At 38.4% G+C, this 15197-nt stretch overlaps 1 protein-coding gene across 1 annotated transcript in view; it reads left to right on the plus strand.

The window, feature by feature from the left end:
• The window catches only part of GYS2 (glycogen synthase 2), a 66181-nt gene that overhangs the window by 13865 nt on the left and 37119 nt on the right, over positions 1-15197 (plus strand). Inside the window, exon 5 of the mRNA XM_072653542.1 lies at positions 7827-7971. Within this exon, the coding sequence (XP_072509643.1) occupies positions 7827-7971 (145 nt within the window). The remainder of the gene's footprint in view (positions 1-7826; positions 7972-15197) is intronic.

Here is a 15197-nt window from a genome sequence, read left to right on the forward strand (position 1 = left end):
TCCAATTTTTTAAATTTCTATTTAAAGTTTTAAGTTCCAAATTCTATTCCTCCTTCCTTCCCTCCCTTCCCCCCTCTCTGAGACAGTAAGCAATCAGATATAGGTTATCCATGTACACTTATGTAAAACATTTCCATATTAGTAATTTTGTACAAGAAGATTTGAATAAAAAAAAGAAAGTGAAAAAATAGCATGATTCGGTCTGTATTTAATCAATATCAATTCTTTCGCTGGAAGAGGATAGTATGCTTCATCGCTAGTCCTTTGGGATTGTCTTGGATCTTTGGATTGCTAAGAATAGCTAAGACTTGGCTGCTAAGTCATTCACAATTCTTCATCAAACAATATTGTTGTTACTGTGTACAATGTTCTGGTTCTTTTCACTTCACTATGCAACAGTTTATTTAAATGTTTCAAGGTTTTCGGAAATCATCCTTCTTGTTATTTGTTAGAGTACGATAATATTCCTTTACAGTCTCATACCACAGCTTGTTTAGCCATTCCCCAATTGATAGGCGTCTCTTTGATTTCCAATTCTTAGCCAGCACAAAAAAGCTACTGTAAATATTTTTGTACAAATAGGTCCTTTTCCCATTTTTTTAAATGTCTTTGGAATATAGACCTAGCAGTGGTATTATTGGATCAAAGGGTATGCACAGTTTTATAGTCCTTAGGGCATAGTTCCAAATTGCTGTCCAGAATAGCAGAATCAGTTCACAACTCTAACAATACATTAGTATCCCAGTTTTTCCACATCTCCTCCAACATCCAATATTTTCCTTTTTTGTCATATTAAATACTCTGATAGGTGTGAGGTGGTACCATAGAGTTGTTTTAATTTGCATTTCTCTCATCAATAGTGATTTAGAGCATGTTTTAATATAATAGATAATTTTGATTTCTTTGTCTGAAAACTGCCTGCTCATAGTCTTTGACCATTTATCAATTGAGGAATGACTTAAGTTTTTTGTGATTTTGACTCAGTTCTCTAATATGTTCAAGAAATGAGGCATTTATCGGAGATACTTCACAGTTGTGAATTTGATGAGACAAAGGGTGGGGCATTTATTCACCTTTAATCCCCTTAATCTGTACATCTGTTCATCCAATCTCCCAATCACGATGACATAGGAATATGGCTACAGCAAGAAGTATCCTGACATTTCCTTTTTCTTGAATTTCCACTATCTTGAATGTACATGGAGTAAACGAATTCCCAGATTCAAAGGAAGGGGTAGTGCTGTTTCAGAGTGAGGAGAGAAACAACAGTTCTCTTGGTTCTGGCTTCCCACTTCCAATCAAGCCTCATGATCCCTATGCCCAAATAGAGGGCCACTCCTTGGGTAGCCAGGGCATACAGTAGATAGAACACCAGGCGTGGAGTCAGAAAGATCTGAGTTCCAATCTGGCCTCAGATACTTGCTAACTATGAGCTGGGGCAAGTCACTTAATCCCTATTTGCCTCATTTCCTCATCTGTAAAATGGGGACACGCTGGAGGAGGAAAATGACAAATCACTCCAGTATCTTTGCAAGAAAACTCCAAAATCCGTAAGCTCATGTAAGAACTGGACATGACTGAACAACAACAGGACCACACCTTTCCTCAGTCAGTCAATAAACATTTATTAACCACCTGTTGTGTACATCCTTTCATGTAAGTCTTTCCAGACACTGCTAAGCACTATGAGAATACAAAGAAATGCAAAACCAGTTCCTTTACTCGAGAAGCTTATAATCTAATGGGGAAAGACAATAAAAAAAAAAACCTGAAAAGAAGACAGAGGCGGAGAATAGGTATAATTTTTCTTCAAGGGTGACTCTGCAAGTCTGTAACTTCTTCACAGTGTCATAGATTCTCACAATTGAAAAGGACCTCATAGGCTTAGCACACCCCAAACCTGAGCTTGGTTCCCTCTACATTGTCCTTTTGTTTGAAGACCTTTACAAGTAAGGAGGAAAGCACTACAGGCAGTCCTTTAAAATTCTCTTTATCTCTAGTTGTCAGGAAATTTTTCTTGACGTCAAAACTAAAGCTGCCTTTTAGCAACTTGAGATCATAGCTTTAAAGCTGAAAGGGGTCTTAGATGTCATTTCGTCTCCCCCCCAACACCATATTAATTTTACAGATCAGGAAATTGGGTCCCACAGAAGTCAAATGACTTACCCTGGGTAACAACTATTAAGTCCCCAACTCCCTTGTTTAATCATGGTACGTAACTGTTCCATGGAATGTAAGCCCCAGGATAGGAGCAATAACATGTAAACTATATGGTTTTCTCACACCCATCCTATGACATAAGCAGTATAATTATTGTCACCATTTTGCTGATTTGGAAAGTGAGCTTCAGAAAGTTTAAGTGACTTGCCCAAAGTTACACAACTAGTAAATCCCAAGACACTTTGTTCAATCACTGTGCTTCATTGCTAATTTCTGTCCACACAACTTTCCTTAATAGGCCAGGGTACAGCAATGGACTCAAATGCTGGCCAGGCCTTTGCTTTTCTACTCATAGCCAGCTTCTTTATTCTAACATGTCAGTTTAATGATCTGCCCAGCATCAATGAATTTCAAATTATGGCCTTGCTTTGCTATAATGTTCTTGGGAGGAATCTCTGCTTCCTTTTTTATATTAAACCTAGATCAGCCTAGCCCTATCTGAAATGTTCTTGCCCTATCTCACAGCACATTTTCTGATGCCTGCTTTATCGTCACCTGAGGAAGTGCTTACTTAAAACCAGCTCCAATCAGCCATCCTGAACACAGAACTCAGAGTAGTAGTGCTTGAAGTGACATGACATAACATATATTCCAACCTATCTGTTTTAAAGATGGAGAGAAAAACTGAGGTCCTGAAAGAAGTGCTTCGTTGAGTCATAAACTTATCATTGGCAGGGCCAGAAACTAGAATTCACCTCTTCTGATTCCTAATCCAGTGACTTCCAGGGCACTTTTTATTATACCACATTCCTTCTCAATAATTGAATTGGTTGTTGTTCATTCTTTTCTGATTCTTTGTGGCCCCTTTTGGGAGGTTTTCTTGGCAAAGATACTGGAAAGCTTGGCCATTTCCTTCTCTAGGTCACTGGAGAAATTGAGGCAACCAGGGTTAAATGACTTGCCCAGGGACACATAGCTAGTAAGTATCTGAGGTCACATTGGAACTCAGGTCTTCCTGAGTCCTACTAGCCCAGTGTTCTGTCAACTGAGACTGAGCCACCCAACTGCCTTCTCAACAACTGAGTAAGGTCTATCAACCTCATTCTTATCTAACCATTCACAACTGCAGGCCTAACCTGGCTCACACCTACCAGCACAGAAAGAGCTTCAGAGAATACAGTGACTCATCTTACTTTATCCAAAGTCTGGGGAGGCAGATTATCTCAAATAACAATTGTATTTTGAATTTATGTTATTCCTTCCCTGAAATTTAAAATAATATATGTACACAGAATCTAACGTTGTCTTTCATTGTTATAAAGGTGTAAAAATACCAATGAATATAATGAATATGATGACTGTGTAACCTTGCCTGCAGAGTAAGGAAGAAGGGTAAAACTGGCATGACTATGTTGATGGGTACCATCACGGGTACTGACATGGCTTATGTTATGAGGTAACTTTGCCCCTATCAGTAGGGTTGAGAGCAGAGACATATTGTTGGTTGCCATTTATTATAAGTTCAAGATTTTTTTATATTGCATGCCTGCTTTTGAAATATTCTAGTAAATCACTTGCATGGTAAAGAGATATGATTTATGACATACCAGTCTAAGTGCACTACCTCACTGTAAGCAACAGCTCCTACCCAGGGGCCTAGTATGTACCAATGAATTAAATGGCAGGTTGACACTCCACCTACATGTACCAGTGAACCATGTACTTTAGAAACTCGAATCACTGACTCATGGAGTCACTAAGTAGCAGAGGTATCTTTAGCTGATATTTATCCATCAACCAAGCAAGACAACATATTCATTCATTCTGATAGTCTTTGAACTAGTATTATTGGCACTTGGAGCAAATTAAGTAGAAAGAAATGAAGAGAAATGGGGAAAAATCTTAGAGAAACCATGACATTATCCTCTCCCATGAAACACAGCAAAGATGCCAGGGTGTTTCTTGTAGGAAGAGACCCTGTGGTACAACTGCTGGGAAGGGAACTGAGGGAGGGAACAAGGCTGGGTGAGGCCAGGGAAAGCTACTCTGAAAGAAGGGCTCTAATTATCTCATTTTAACCTTCACATTTTGGCATTTTTTGAGGTGATCAATTCCAGGTTTTCTGGCCAAGTGGAGTCATGTTGAGGACTCAACTCCTAGAAACAGAAAGAGGAATAGGAGTCCAAGGGCCCTATGAGGGATCAGAGATGGTCACACTACACAGTACTGAGCTGGAGGAGAACATAAAGTGTGAAAAGTAGGACTTACAGACGTTGATGCCCCAGGGCACCAAAAGTCCACTTTGCCCACCTTAGTTACTTCACTCCTCGTTATGGCTCTGCATCATAGGGATGATCAGTGTCAATCCAGTACTATACATTGTTTCATCTACAAAGTTAGCATAATTATATCTTTTCCCTATTTTCCTGATTTTTTTTGTCCCCTCTTCTGATTTCCTAGGTGTAGGGAATTCAGAGGTAGAGACTCCGCTTTCACACACACACACACACACACAAACACACACACACACACACACACAGGTGAAAGGGGAGAGCTATCCATCTATGTAGATATATACATACATATATATGAAAGGGAATATGTATATATAGAGATACACATATATATGTGTGTTTATATATATGTGTGCATATTTATATATACATATATCTATATATCTGTATCTATATGTCTGTATGTAAATGGGTGTGCAACTTAAAGTCAATGCCCCAGGTTTTGAGAATTTAAGTGACATTTCCTCCACTCCCCACCCCCTTTAAAATTTGGGGGATTATAAAACTAAAATGACAGATTAGGCCCAATCTGTCCATTAAAGCCCAGGAACACACTAGAAATGACAGTTCCTTATTACTGATGAGACACGAACTCTCTCTCATATTCCTCCAAAATGTCACTGAGCTCTGGACCAAGCTGAAAGTCTAGAGAACAGCTGCAGTGTAAAATGTTACTTTAAATGATCATTTTATAACACCTGAATAGTGATTTACATTTTGTAAGGTACTTTCATATGAATTATCTCCTTTGGTCCTCACAGCAAACCCTTCCAGGTAGAGCAGGGGACATTATTCTCACTTATGGTTCTTAGCACCTACCACACCATGTGACCTTCAGCAAGAAACTTGACCTTTCTCATCTTTTACTCCTTCTCCATAAAACAAAGGGATTCTTTGCAGTTCTAAAAGCCTGTGAGCTCATAGTATTGCTAGGCAAAGCTTAAAAATCATAAAATTATAGAAGGAATCTTATTAGAGGGATAATAAGGTAGTGGAAGAGTTTAATAGCATCCACCATGACAAATGAACTTTTTATATTGTCACGACCCAAAAGAACTGCCCCTCAAATAAAAGTGAAAGTTAATTTTTTAGAGCCTCTTAAGGTTACCAGGGAGTGGGAAAATAGTAGGACCTAACAGCTTATTTCTATGTAAATAGCTAATAGTAAAATGCTTTACAATTAATTTAATGAAGCATAAAATGATCATGCAGCACATAAACTTAGGAAAATCATCTTACTTCTATGAAATAAGATTAATGATTATTTCTTATGCTGAGTTGAATTTTAGTCTATAATATTTTTGAGCAATATCCTCAGACATCATAAGAGTTTGGGGTCTCAAGGGTAAGAAATAGCGCAATTTCTTTTTTTTTAAGTGTGGGAAATGAATATGGTAGGCAGCACTAGAGTATTAGCATTATATGTCAGTTTTTTTTGTTAAATAATTAAAATAAGAAATGAACAAAATATTTTTGTAGTTCTTAACTTTTTTCATTTTTCATTACAACTCTCCCTCCCCACTGTAAGTCTGGTAAAGTTTACAAACTTGTTCTCAGACTCAAGTTATAAAATAAAATACATGAAATTACAAAGGAAACTATATTGAAATACAAAGTACACAAAGTATATTTTTAAACATTAGGTTTAGAGACCTCAGGTTAAAAAAACCCTGATTTTGCTGAATCTTCACAAATTGCATCTTTGATTTCATTCTAAGATGTGTTTCCTTTTTCTTTATTTGATTAAATCTGTTTCAAAGGTTTTCGGTACGTCTGTGGTCTTAAGATTTGATAGAGTAGGAATTACTATCAGAAGGTGGAAATGAGTGCGTATGTGTGTGTGTGTGTGTGTGTGTGTGTGTGTGTGTGTGTGTGTAAGGGACGTAGGGTGAGTTTAAAAAGAAAGAGGGAGAGTGAAGAGGAAAAAATGGGTTTTTTTGGATGCCCATATGTTATTTTCATATTAAATACATTCATGTATTAAATATGCATGTACATACATTATATACATTCATGTTAAATACATTTAAATTCAAATAAATTCATTTAAATTTCATATTTAATACTTTTAAAGTGCTAATAATACAAGAAACTCACATATTAAACACCCGGAAGATCTCTTTAGACCAGCAATTGTCCATATTTTATAATTTAACATTGTTCACCATGCAAGTTTTGGGGTCACAGGCTTTAATAAAAATTCAACACTGGGCAGATGACTTCCATACCACATAAAGGAGGGCTAATATGTCCCAGTGGTTAGGTGAACAGTGAGACACAGGAAGACAGTTCTTGCTTAGGGGCAGAAGGGATAGATTTCAAGTACTAAAGTGAGTGGGAATAAATCAAAAAATAGATTCGGGTCAGATTGATACCAGTTTATTTAGGAGATAAGTTAAAAGGACTGAGATGAAAAAGAAAAGCAGTGAAGGAGAAAGGATACAGGCTGGGAAGCCAAGATTAGAAGGCAACATATAGCAAGGTATGCCAGGGAACTGAGTTTGCCTATTTCAATTTGTCTCAAAATCTTTTTTTTTAAATTACAGCTGCTTATTTATATAGGAATACTCTTATTTGCATATGGTCCTAGATTGGGTCTGACATGCTCTCTCCTAATTTAGCCATACCTGCCTCACTATATACCCATATAATAAGTCTCAGGGTTACCTACATCCAGGGTGGAGATGGAATCTTCATCTGGGTGGGCACCCTTTATCCTTATGATTTGGTCCACCATCCCTATACTTTTTGGTCCTCTGACTGTCTGTACTGCCTGGCACAACTATTCCTGATCCATCATCTGGCCCTGGGCCACCATCCCCTCTACACTTAGGGTCTCACTACCAAGAAGCTTATCTACTGGCTCCCAACTTTCTCCATTATTGGGCCCATGTTTCTACACCCAGGAAAATTCACTTGCTAGTAATGGGTGGCAGGACACGCTAAAGAACAGCCTGCCTTGGTAAGATAATTGTATCTATCTTACCTGTCTGAGAGGCTGGTACATGAGCTTCCCATAGCTCTGTTAGTCCTAATAGTTTTGTTTTGTTTTCACTGTCGGAACAGAAACTAAAACAAAATGCAATTTAGATTCATCTTGTTAAACTTTCAGCATGAGAGTGAGCCTGACTGGAGCTTGGTTTATAAATCCCACTCCTTTCCCATCCCTATCCAAATACATGTTCCCCAGGCTTAAGAATTCCTAGTCATGGTTCTACTAAGGCTTGAAGCACCACAGATACTTCTGCCCTATCACATAGCCTTGAACCAAAACAGGGATCAAAAAGAGAAAGATTTGTTCTACTTTATTTGTGTAGGAGTTACAACAGAGGCAAGTGTTTCTGTTTTTTTTTTTGTTTTTTGTTTTTAAAGTTTGATATAGACAAGGAAGCCGGAGAGAGACAGATTTACCATCGGTACTGCATGGAGCGAGCTTCCGTCCATTGCGCTCACGTATTTACCACAGTTTCTGAAATCACTGCCATGGAAGCTGAACACATGCTGAAAAGAAAACCTGGTAATTATCATCTATACAGTCTGTCACTGGGCTCTGAGGTTGATGGATAAAAGGTGCAGGCATGGAGTGATGGGGAGGAATGATGTGGTACCTCTTATCTTATTTGTGACAGCCAGGTAGAGCAGTAGGTGGAGTGCTGGACTAAGTATCAGGGAGATCAGAGTACAAATCCAGACTCAGACACTTACTAACTGGGAGACCCTGGCCCAGTCACTTAATCTCTTCCTGCCTCTGTTTCTTCATCTGTAAAACGGAATAATAACAGCATCTATTTCCAGGGTTATTTTGAGGATAAAATCAGATACTGGTAAGACACTTTTCAAAACTTAAGGTGCTATATAAATGCCAGTTATAATAATAATAATAGCTACTAGTATTTCCATTCAAATTCCTATATTCAGTCATAGATGATAATTTATACAAAATACCAAAATGTTACATACTGTTGTTGTTGTGTAGTCATTTCAGCCATGTCTGACTCTTCATGACCCCTTTGTGGGAGGTTTTCTTGGCAAAGATTCTGGAGTGGTTTGCCATTTCCTTTACCAGCTCATTTTACAGATCAGGAAACTGAGGCAATCAGGGTTGAGCCCAGTTTCACACAGCTGTTAAGGTGTCTAAGGAAGATTTAAACTTAAGTCTTCCTGACTCCAGGTCTGACACTCTATCTGTTGCACCTCCTAACCCATTTTAAAATGGTATAAAATACCATTCTATATGTATATGTAGAATAATATATACTTAATCATTTAGGTGCATCTGTGAGACCATCTGCATGGGTGCTCTCTCCCCATGTAGATAATATCTCTGTACTTTTTCATTTTGGATAATTTTGGTCCATGTTTTTCAATAAATTCTTCAGAAAAGGCCCACTGTCCTCTGTAATCCTTCCTCTTATTTTTTTTTTTAATATCTTAAGGATATTAATACCATAATTGAACTCTTTTGTTATAGCTTATCCTTGTTTTGTGATTGCCTTATCTCATGCTCTAAGTAGATCTTTGATGATATTCCTCACTATACATATGATGTCCACAATTCTTGTTTTCTGCAGCATCTAATGGAAATCATCAGATTCCATTCATCCTTTAGATTACTATCTCTCTGAGGGCAGGAACTGTCTTTTTCTTATTAATTGTATCCCCAGCATTTAACACAGTGCCTGGAACATAGTAGGTGCTTAATAAATAATTATTAGATTAGATTGGAAATCATGATTAAAATTATCTCTGGTATGAAGTGAGTTTTCACAATGAGTTTAAGAAAGAAATTCTATTTAAGGAAGCAAGCCTGAGTCTCCACCTAGGAAAATGAAAGTGAAGGTCAATTTTTAAAATGGGCCAGTTATTGAGAACACTACTCTTGGCTTCTTCCTACTTTTTCAGTCTTCTTAAACCTTGCCGCCTCCACATACTCAGTAATCCAGTGACAGCATTCTATTTACTTTTCCTCAAACATGACCCTCCTTCCAACTTCATGCATTTTTACTGGCTAAGACACCCTCCTACCTTTTCTTCTCTGCCCCCTCTCCCCAGGCCCCATGCCTGGAATGTTCTCTCTCCTTGTCTCAGACTCCTGGCTTCTCTGGTATCCTTCAAGTCTCAGCTAAAATTCAAATTTCTTCAAGAAACCTTTCCTGACCCCCTTTTAATGCTAGTGCCTTCCCTTTGAGATTATCTCCAATTTAGTCAGTACCTATTTGTTTGCATATAATTGTTCGCATGTTTCCTCCCCCATTAGGTGGTGAGTTCCTTGAACGCAGGGACAATTTTTTAACCTTTCTTTGTATCATCAGTGCTCAGCATCATGCTTCGCATAGAATAGGCATTTAATAAATGCTTATAGACTTGACTTCTACATTCTGTGAATTTGCCATATTCTACTTGCATCTTCAGTATCCTACTATGTACCTGCCATGGTGCAAAGCCCAAGACGTTTAAAGGCAAAGAGTAAGACAGTTCCTGCTCTCTTCCTCTCCAAGTGCACTTTCATCTGAAATCCACCTTCTCCACTCCACTGAATGTTGGATGTATGATCCAATAGTGGTATGATGTATATAAAAAGCACCTTGAAATACCACATAAATGTAAATTACCATCATTGTAATTATTATTATTGAACCTACTCTAAGCTCATCAATGACTACTTTGTTATCAAATATATAATTTCCTTTTTGCTCACTCTTTATCCTTCTAAACCCATATAAAATATTTTTTCCAGTATTCTTCTTGAAGATTACTCTTCCTTTGGCTTCTGTGATTCTGGTTCTCCTTAAGACTCTCTGACTATTTCTTCCCTCTTTCTTTACCTAGCTCCTCTTTATTCTCTTGACTCCTAAATTTAAATTCTGTCCTTAGCCTTCTCCTCTCTGTGCATCCTCACTGAATAGGTTTCAACTATTATGACTTTGGACAAGTCATATCTCTATTTCTATTCCTCTTACCTCTATCTTTACCTATCTTACCTCTCGAACCCTACCTCTCTTAAATTCTAGCTTCTTATTTCCAATTATTTTTATCTGATGGACATCTCCCCCCTTATAAACATAATATTTCATAATCCTTATCATCTCGTATATTGATTATTGCAACAATTGTTAAGTAATTTTTCTCTTCCATCCTATAGACCGTTTCCTGATTAATCTTCTTAGAGCACTTTTGGTACTGTTAACCCTTCTGTTTAAAAATCTTCAATAGCTGTCTATTGTCTACCACATGAAATCTGAATTTTACAACTTGGCATTCAAGGTCCTCCACAATTTAGCCCCAAACTAGTTTTCCTACCATATCTCTGACTACTCTTTTGTGTGTACCATAGCTCCAGATAAATAGAATTACCTTCGATTTCCTAATAAAAGTTTTTACTTTCATAGCTCCATCTTTCTTCATTTCTTTGGCTTCTGAGGCACTCCCCTCTATTACTAGCTTATCTTTTTGAAATCTTATCCATCTTTCAAGGCTCAACTCAAATGCTTCTTAATCCTCGTTTTCCTGTGCCAAAAATAAGATGTCTCCTATGATGATGATTATTTCCATTCCAATCTCTATATTCAATTATAGATGATAATTTATGCAAAATATCATTTTATACCATTGTTCTTGTTATTTAGTCATTTCAGTCATCTGACTCTTCATGACCCCTTTTGAGGTCCTATGCTATTTGTTTTGACAGTGCTTACGACATTTACTATAGCCTGTCTCAGGTCACATTTATTTGTGTACATATCCTATCTCTTCTGTTAGTGTGAAGGTTACTTGTGATAAAGTTTTGTGTATTAGAAAAATGCCTTCCTCACTGTTGTTTAGTAAATGTTCCCCGAATGAACACATTACACTGTGATTGAACAAATCCTTAACAAAAAGTCTTGGAATGGTAGAGAGACAGAGAAAGAGGCCTTTCTTCATTCCTACTATAGAAAATCAGCTGAACTACTGTGGTGGTTTTTGTTTTTTAATTGGAGGGAAAAGGAAGACTAGAGAGTTGTTTTAGAGATAGAATCAACAAGATATGGCAATATATGGTATGAGGGAAAGTGGGAAGTTGAGGATTATTCCCAGGTTGCAGACTGGGTAGGTAGAAGGATGTTAGTGCCCTTGAAAAAGATAGGGAGATTCTGAAGAGCATTGATTTCTGGGGAAAAGAGAATTGTTCCTATTTTGGATGGACTGAATTTGAGATGCCTATGAGATGTCTAAAACATCTACAACATTTACAATATCCAGTAAGAAGGTGGTGATGTGAGACTGAGGCCCAGGAGAGTGACTAGGGAGAGTCATCTGTGTAGAAATAATAGAAATCATGATTGTTGATGAATTCTCTGAGAGTATGTATAGAGAAAGATGAGAAGAGGGCCAAAGAGAGAACCTTGAGAAACACCCACAGTTAGGAGGTGGGATATGGATAATGATCTAGAAAAGGAAGCTGAGAAGGACTGATAAGACAAGCATGAGGAGAACCAACAGAGGACAAAGTCGCAAAACCCCAAAAGAAGTAATATCCAGGAAAAGAGAATAGTTGACAGTAATATACTGCTAAGAGGTCAGGAGGGATGATGATTGGGGGCGGGGGTGGAAGGTGGAAGGAGTCAACACTTTTGGTATTTAAGAGATCATTGGTAACTTTGGAGACAGCAGTTTCCCTTGAATGAAGGGTAAGAAAACAGATTTCAAAAGAAAAGGAAAGGAGACAGTTCCCCTCCCTACCCTCACTCCCACAGAAGTTTACTTGTGAAAGAAAGAGATATAGAATGAAGACTTAAGGAGATGGTATGGTCAAGTGAGAGTTCTTTTAAAAAATGGAGGACACCTGAACATGTTCGTAGGCAACAAGAAATGAGACAATAGGGAAAAAGATTCGAGAGAAATTTGGGGATGATATTGTGGGAAAGAGACAGGATAAGATAAGTACAGGAGTTAGTCTTGCATAGGAAGGAGAGGGACCATTTTTTCATCAGGGACTAGAGTAAAAAAGAAGAGATTGGGGATATTAGCAAGAAGGCCCTTTCTTTGCCTCCAAAACCTCCCTGTCTTCTCACGAATACCAGAAATTCCACCATCTGCACTTTATTCCATTGCCCAGAAGCTAATATGTTCATCAGGGAATGAGAGCAAGAGCAAAAGAAACATCTGCTGAGAAAGATGCAGAGGAAGAAAGAGAGAGACAGACAGAGACAGAGACAGAGAGAGATACAGAGAGAGAAAGAAAAAGAAAAGAGAAAAGGAGAGGATGGGAGGAGAGGGGAAGGGAAGAGAGGAGAGGACGGAATAATTGCTTATTTTTGGGCCATGGCAATATAATAATTATGATAATACTAAATTTAGAGATAGTAATAAAGTATCAGAAAGTATTAGAAAGTAAATAGATACTGAAAAAATGAAAAGAGTAAAAATCTTAGAATTTACCTTTATTATTGCTAATTTTTATTTGAGGAATATGTCATTAAAACAATCTGGATTCAGATCCATGTGAGACAGCATCATGGCATAGTAGAACGACCAGACCTTCAAATTTCTGCTTCCTCACTGATGGGAAAAGTCACTTAATTCCACCTGTAAAATAGGGACAATATTTCATAGGGTTGTTCGTGTGAATGTATAAAGTACTTTTCAGACCTTAAAGTCTGTATGAATGTCAATTATCATGGTTCAAATATAGAATCGGAACTTTAGAGCTCAAATGGAATCTTGGGGTTTTATTGTGAACCTCTTCTTATGACCAGTGACATTTCAATCAATTTTACCTCTGACTAGTGAGAAAAAGGTTAGGACTGAAGTTGTGAAACCCTTGGACACTCATAACTTTAGAAGGTCAATGGACTTTTGTTGATCATTAAACCTGAAAAGCTTTCCCAAGGGCATTTTTCTTAGTACTCACCTCATGTAGCATGGCTGTGCTTGCATTTTTATTCAAATCTTCCCCACCCCCAAATTCATGTTGCAGTCACAGCAACAGCACTGAGCCAATGAAAGATTACACAATGAGATAGAAATAGAGATTTGAGATATCAGGCAACTAAACATCTAGTAAATACCTGCTATGTACTTGGTACTAAGGACATAAAGACAAAATCCTTGCTTTTTAGGGGCTTGCATTCTACTTGAAATGGCATTTTGGGTAAATATTCACAAGTTATTGTTATGTTTGTCCTTCATTCTCAAAGATGACCATGATATCAGATGATGACATGACTTGTAATTGACTTTGATTTAAGTGAGGGAGGTCTGTGCAAGGTCACCAACCTCACTTTCTCCTCCAGGGTCCTTTGGGTCCAGGGGCCAGATATTCATCAGGATGATTAGAGGTGGCCCAGGATGCAATGGGAGATCCTGGCCCTTTTAGGCTAAGGTCTTTTCAGGTTCTCATTCTGAATGAGGTAATGTCCATTCAGGCAATAGGCCTCTTTAAGAAGTTAGTCAAGGGATGATACTTTTAATTAAAAAAAATCAAACTGGCAGGGAAAGACCACCAAATTTGCTGGTCAAAAGAGAAACAGTTACTATTGACATTCACTCTGAGCCAGGAGGGCCCAAAATATAGCCATTAAGTGGAGCTTGGGCAGGGACCTATTGTGGTCTGATCTATGAGCTCCAGAGTGAAATGGGTTCAAGGTTTGGTCTTTGAGAAAAAGGAAAGACAGAAAGAAAGATAAGAAGGAATTATAGAAGGAAGGAAGGAAAGAAGGAAGGAAGGGAGGAATCTAGCAGGTTAACCCCAAGTTAATTGGGGTTATCTTCTGGCCATCAAATTTACCTTCCTTTGGAGAAGAGAGAGGGAGAGGGAGAGGGTGAGCTGAGTTACCCAACTGGCTGGGTTCCCCATTCAGGGAGCTCAGACTATTCATAGGTTGTGTTTGTCTTTCATTCTCAAAGAGGACTATGACATCAGGGAAATGATGACATGACTTGTAGTTGATTTTGATTTGAGTGAGTGAGGGCTGTGCAAGGTCACCAGACTTACTTTCTCCTTCAGGGCCATCTGGTTCCAGGGGCCAAATATTCATCAGGATGACTAAGTACACTTTACCAACCTTTTGAGGTACAGAAAAGTTGGGAGAATATTTGCCCCTCAGATGGGGATTTACCTGAATTTGGAAAGTTTGCTCAGGGAAGTGAATCTAAAGCATCCTCTAACAGTGCTAATATTCCTAAAGTAGGGTTGGAGCCTGCTTGTGGGGGAGAAGAGCAGAGAGACTGATGGAATGGGAGCAGATTCTTGCTGGGAGAGTAGATCAACTGTTTCTCAGGGTCATTTTATTTTCCAATAGATTAAAGCAAGCAGAAGTTAAGTGGTCTAGGGTCACACAACTAGTAAGTATCTGAGGCCAAATTTGAACTCAGTCAGGTCTTCCCAACTCCAGGTCCAGGACTCTATCCACTGAGCCACCTAGCTGCCCCCATTATGCTTATAGTCCTTTTTCCAAGAAGCTGTAGCATGCTCAGTGGCCACACCCTGTAAAACTGTCTCCACAGAAGGCTTAAATCAGGTTGAGGGCAACCAACAGGCCTCAAACCTCCTGGTGAGTTAGGCAGATTTCCACCACAAGCACGTCCACCACCGCCCTGACCAAAGGGTGAATGAGAACAATTTGTTCCAATGGCCATGAATGCAACTGAAGCTGTGACATGCTTAAAAGCTTGGTCAGACGTCAAAGATCTCATGGTAATCTGCTGCATCCTAAGCTATCGCCAGTCATCTTGACTTTTATCCTGCCACTGGGCTTCAGTGAC

Source organism: Notamacropus eugenii, chromosome 3 (genome assembly GCF_028372415.1).
Source record: "Notamacropus eugenii isolate mMacEug1 chromosome 3, mMacEug1.pri_v2, whole genome shotgun sequence".
Taxonomy (NCBI): Eukaryota; Metazoa; Chordata; class Mammalia; order Diprotodontia; family Macropodidae; genus Notamacropus; species Notamacropus eugenii.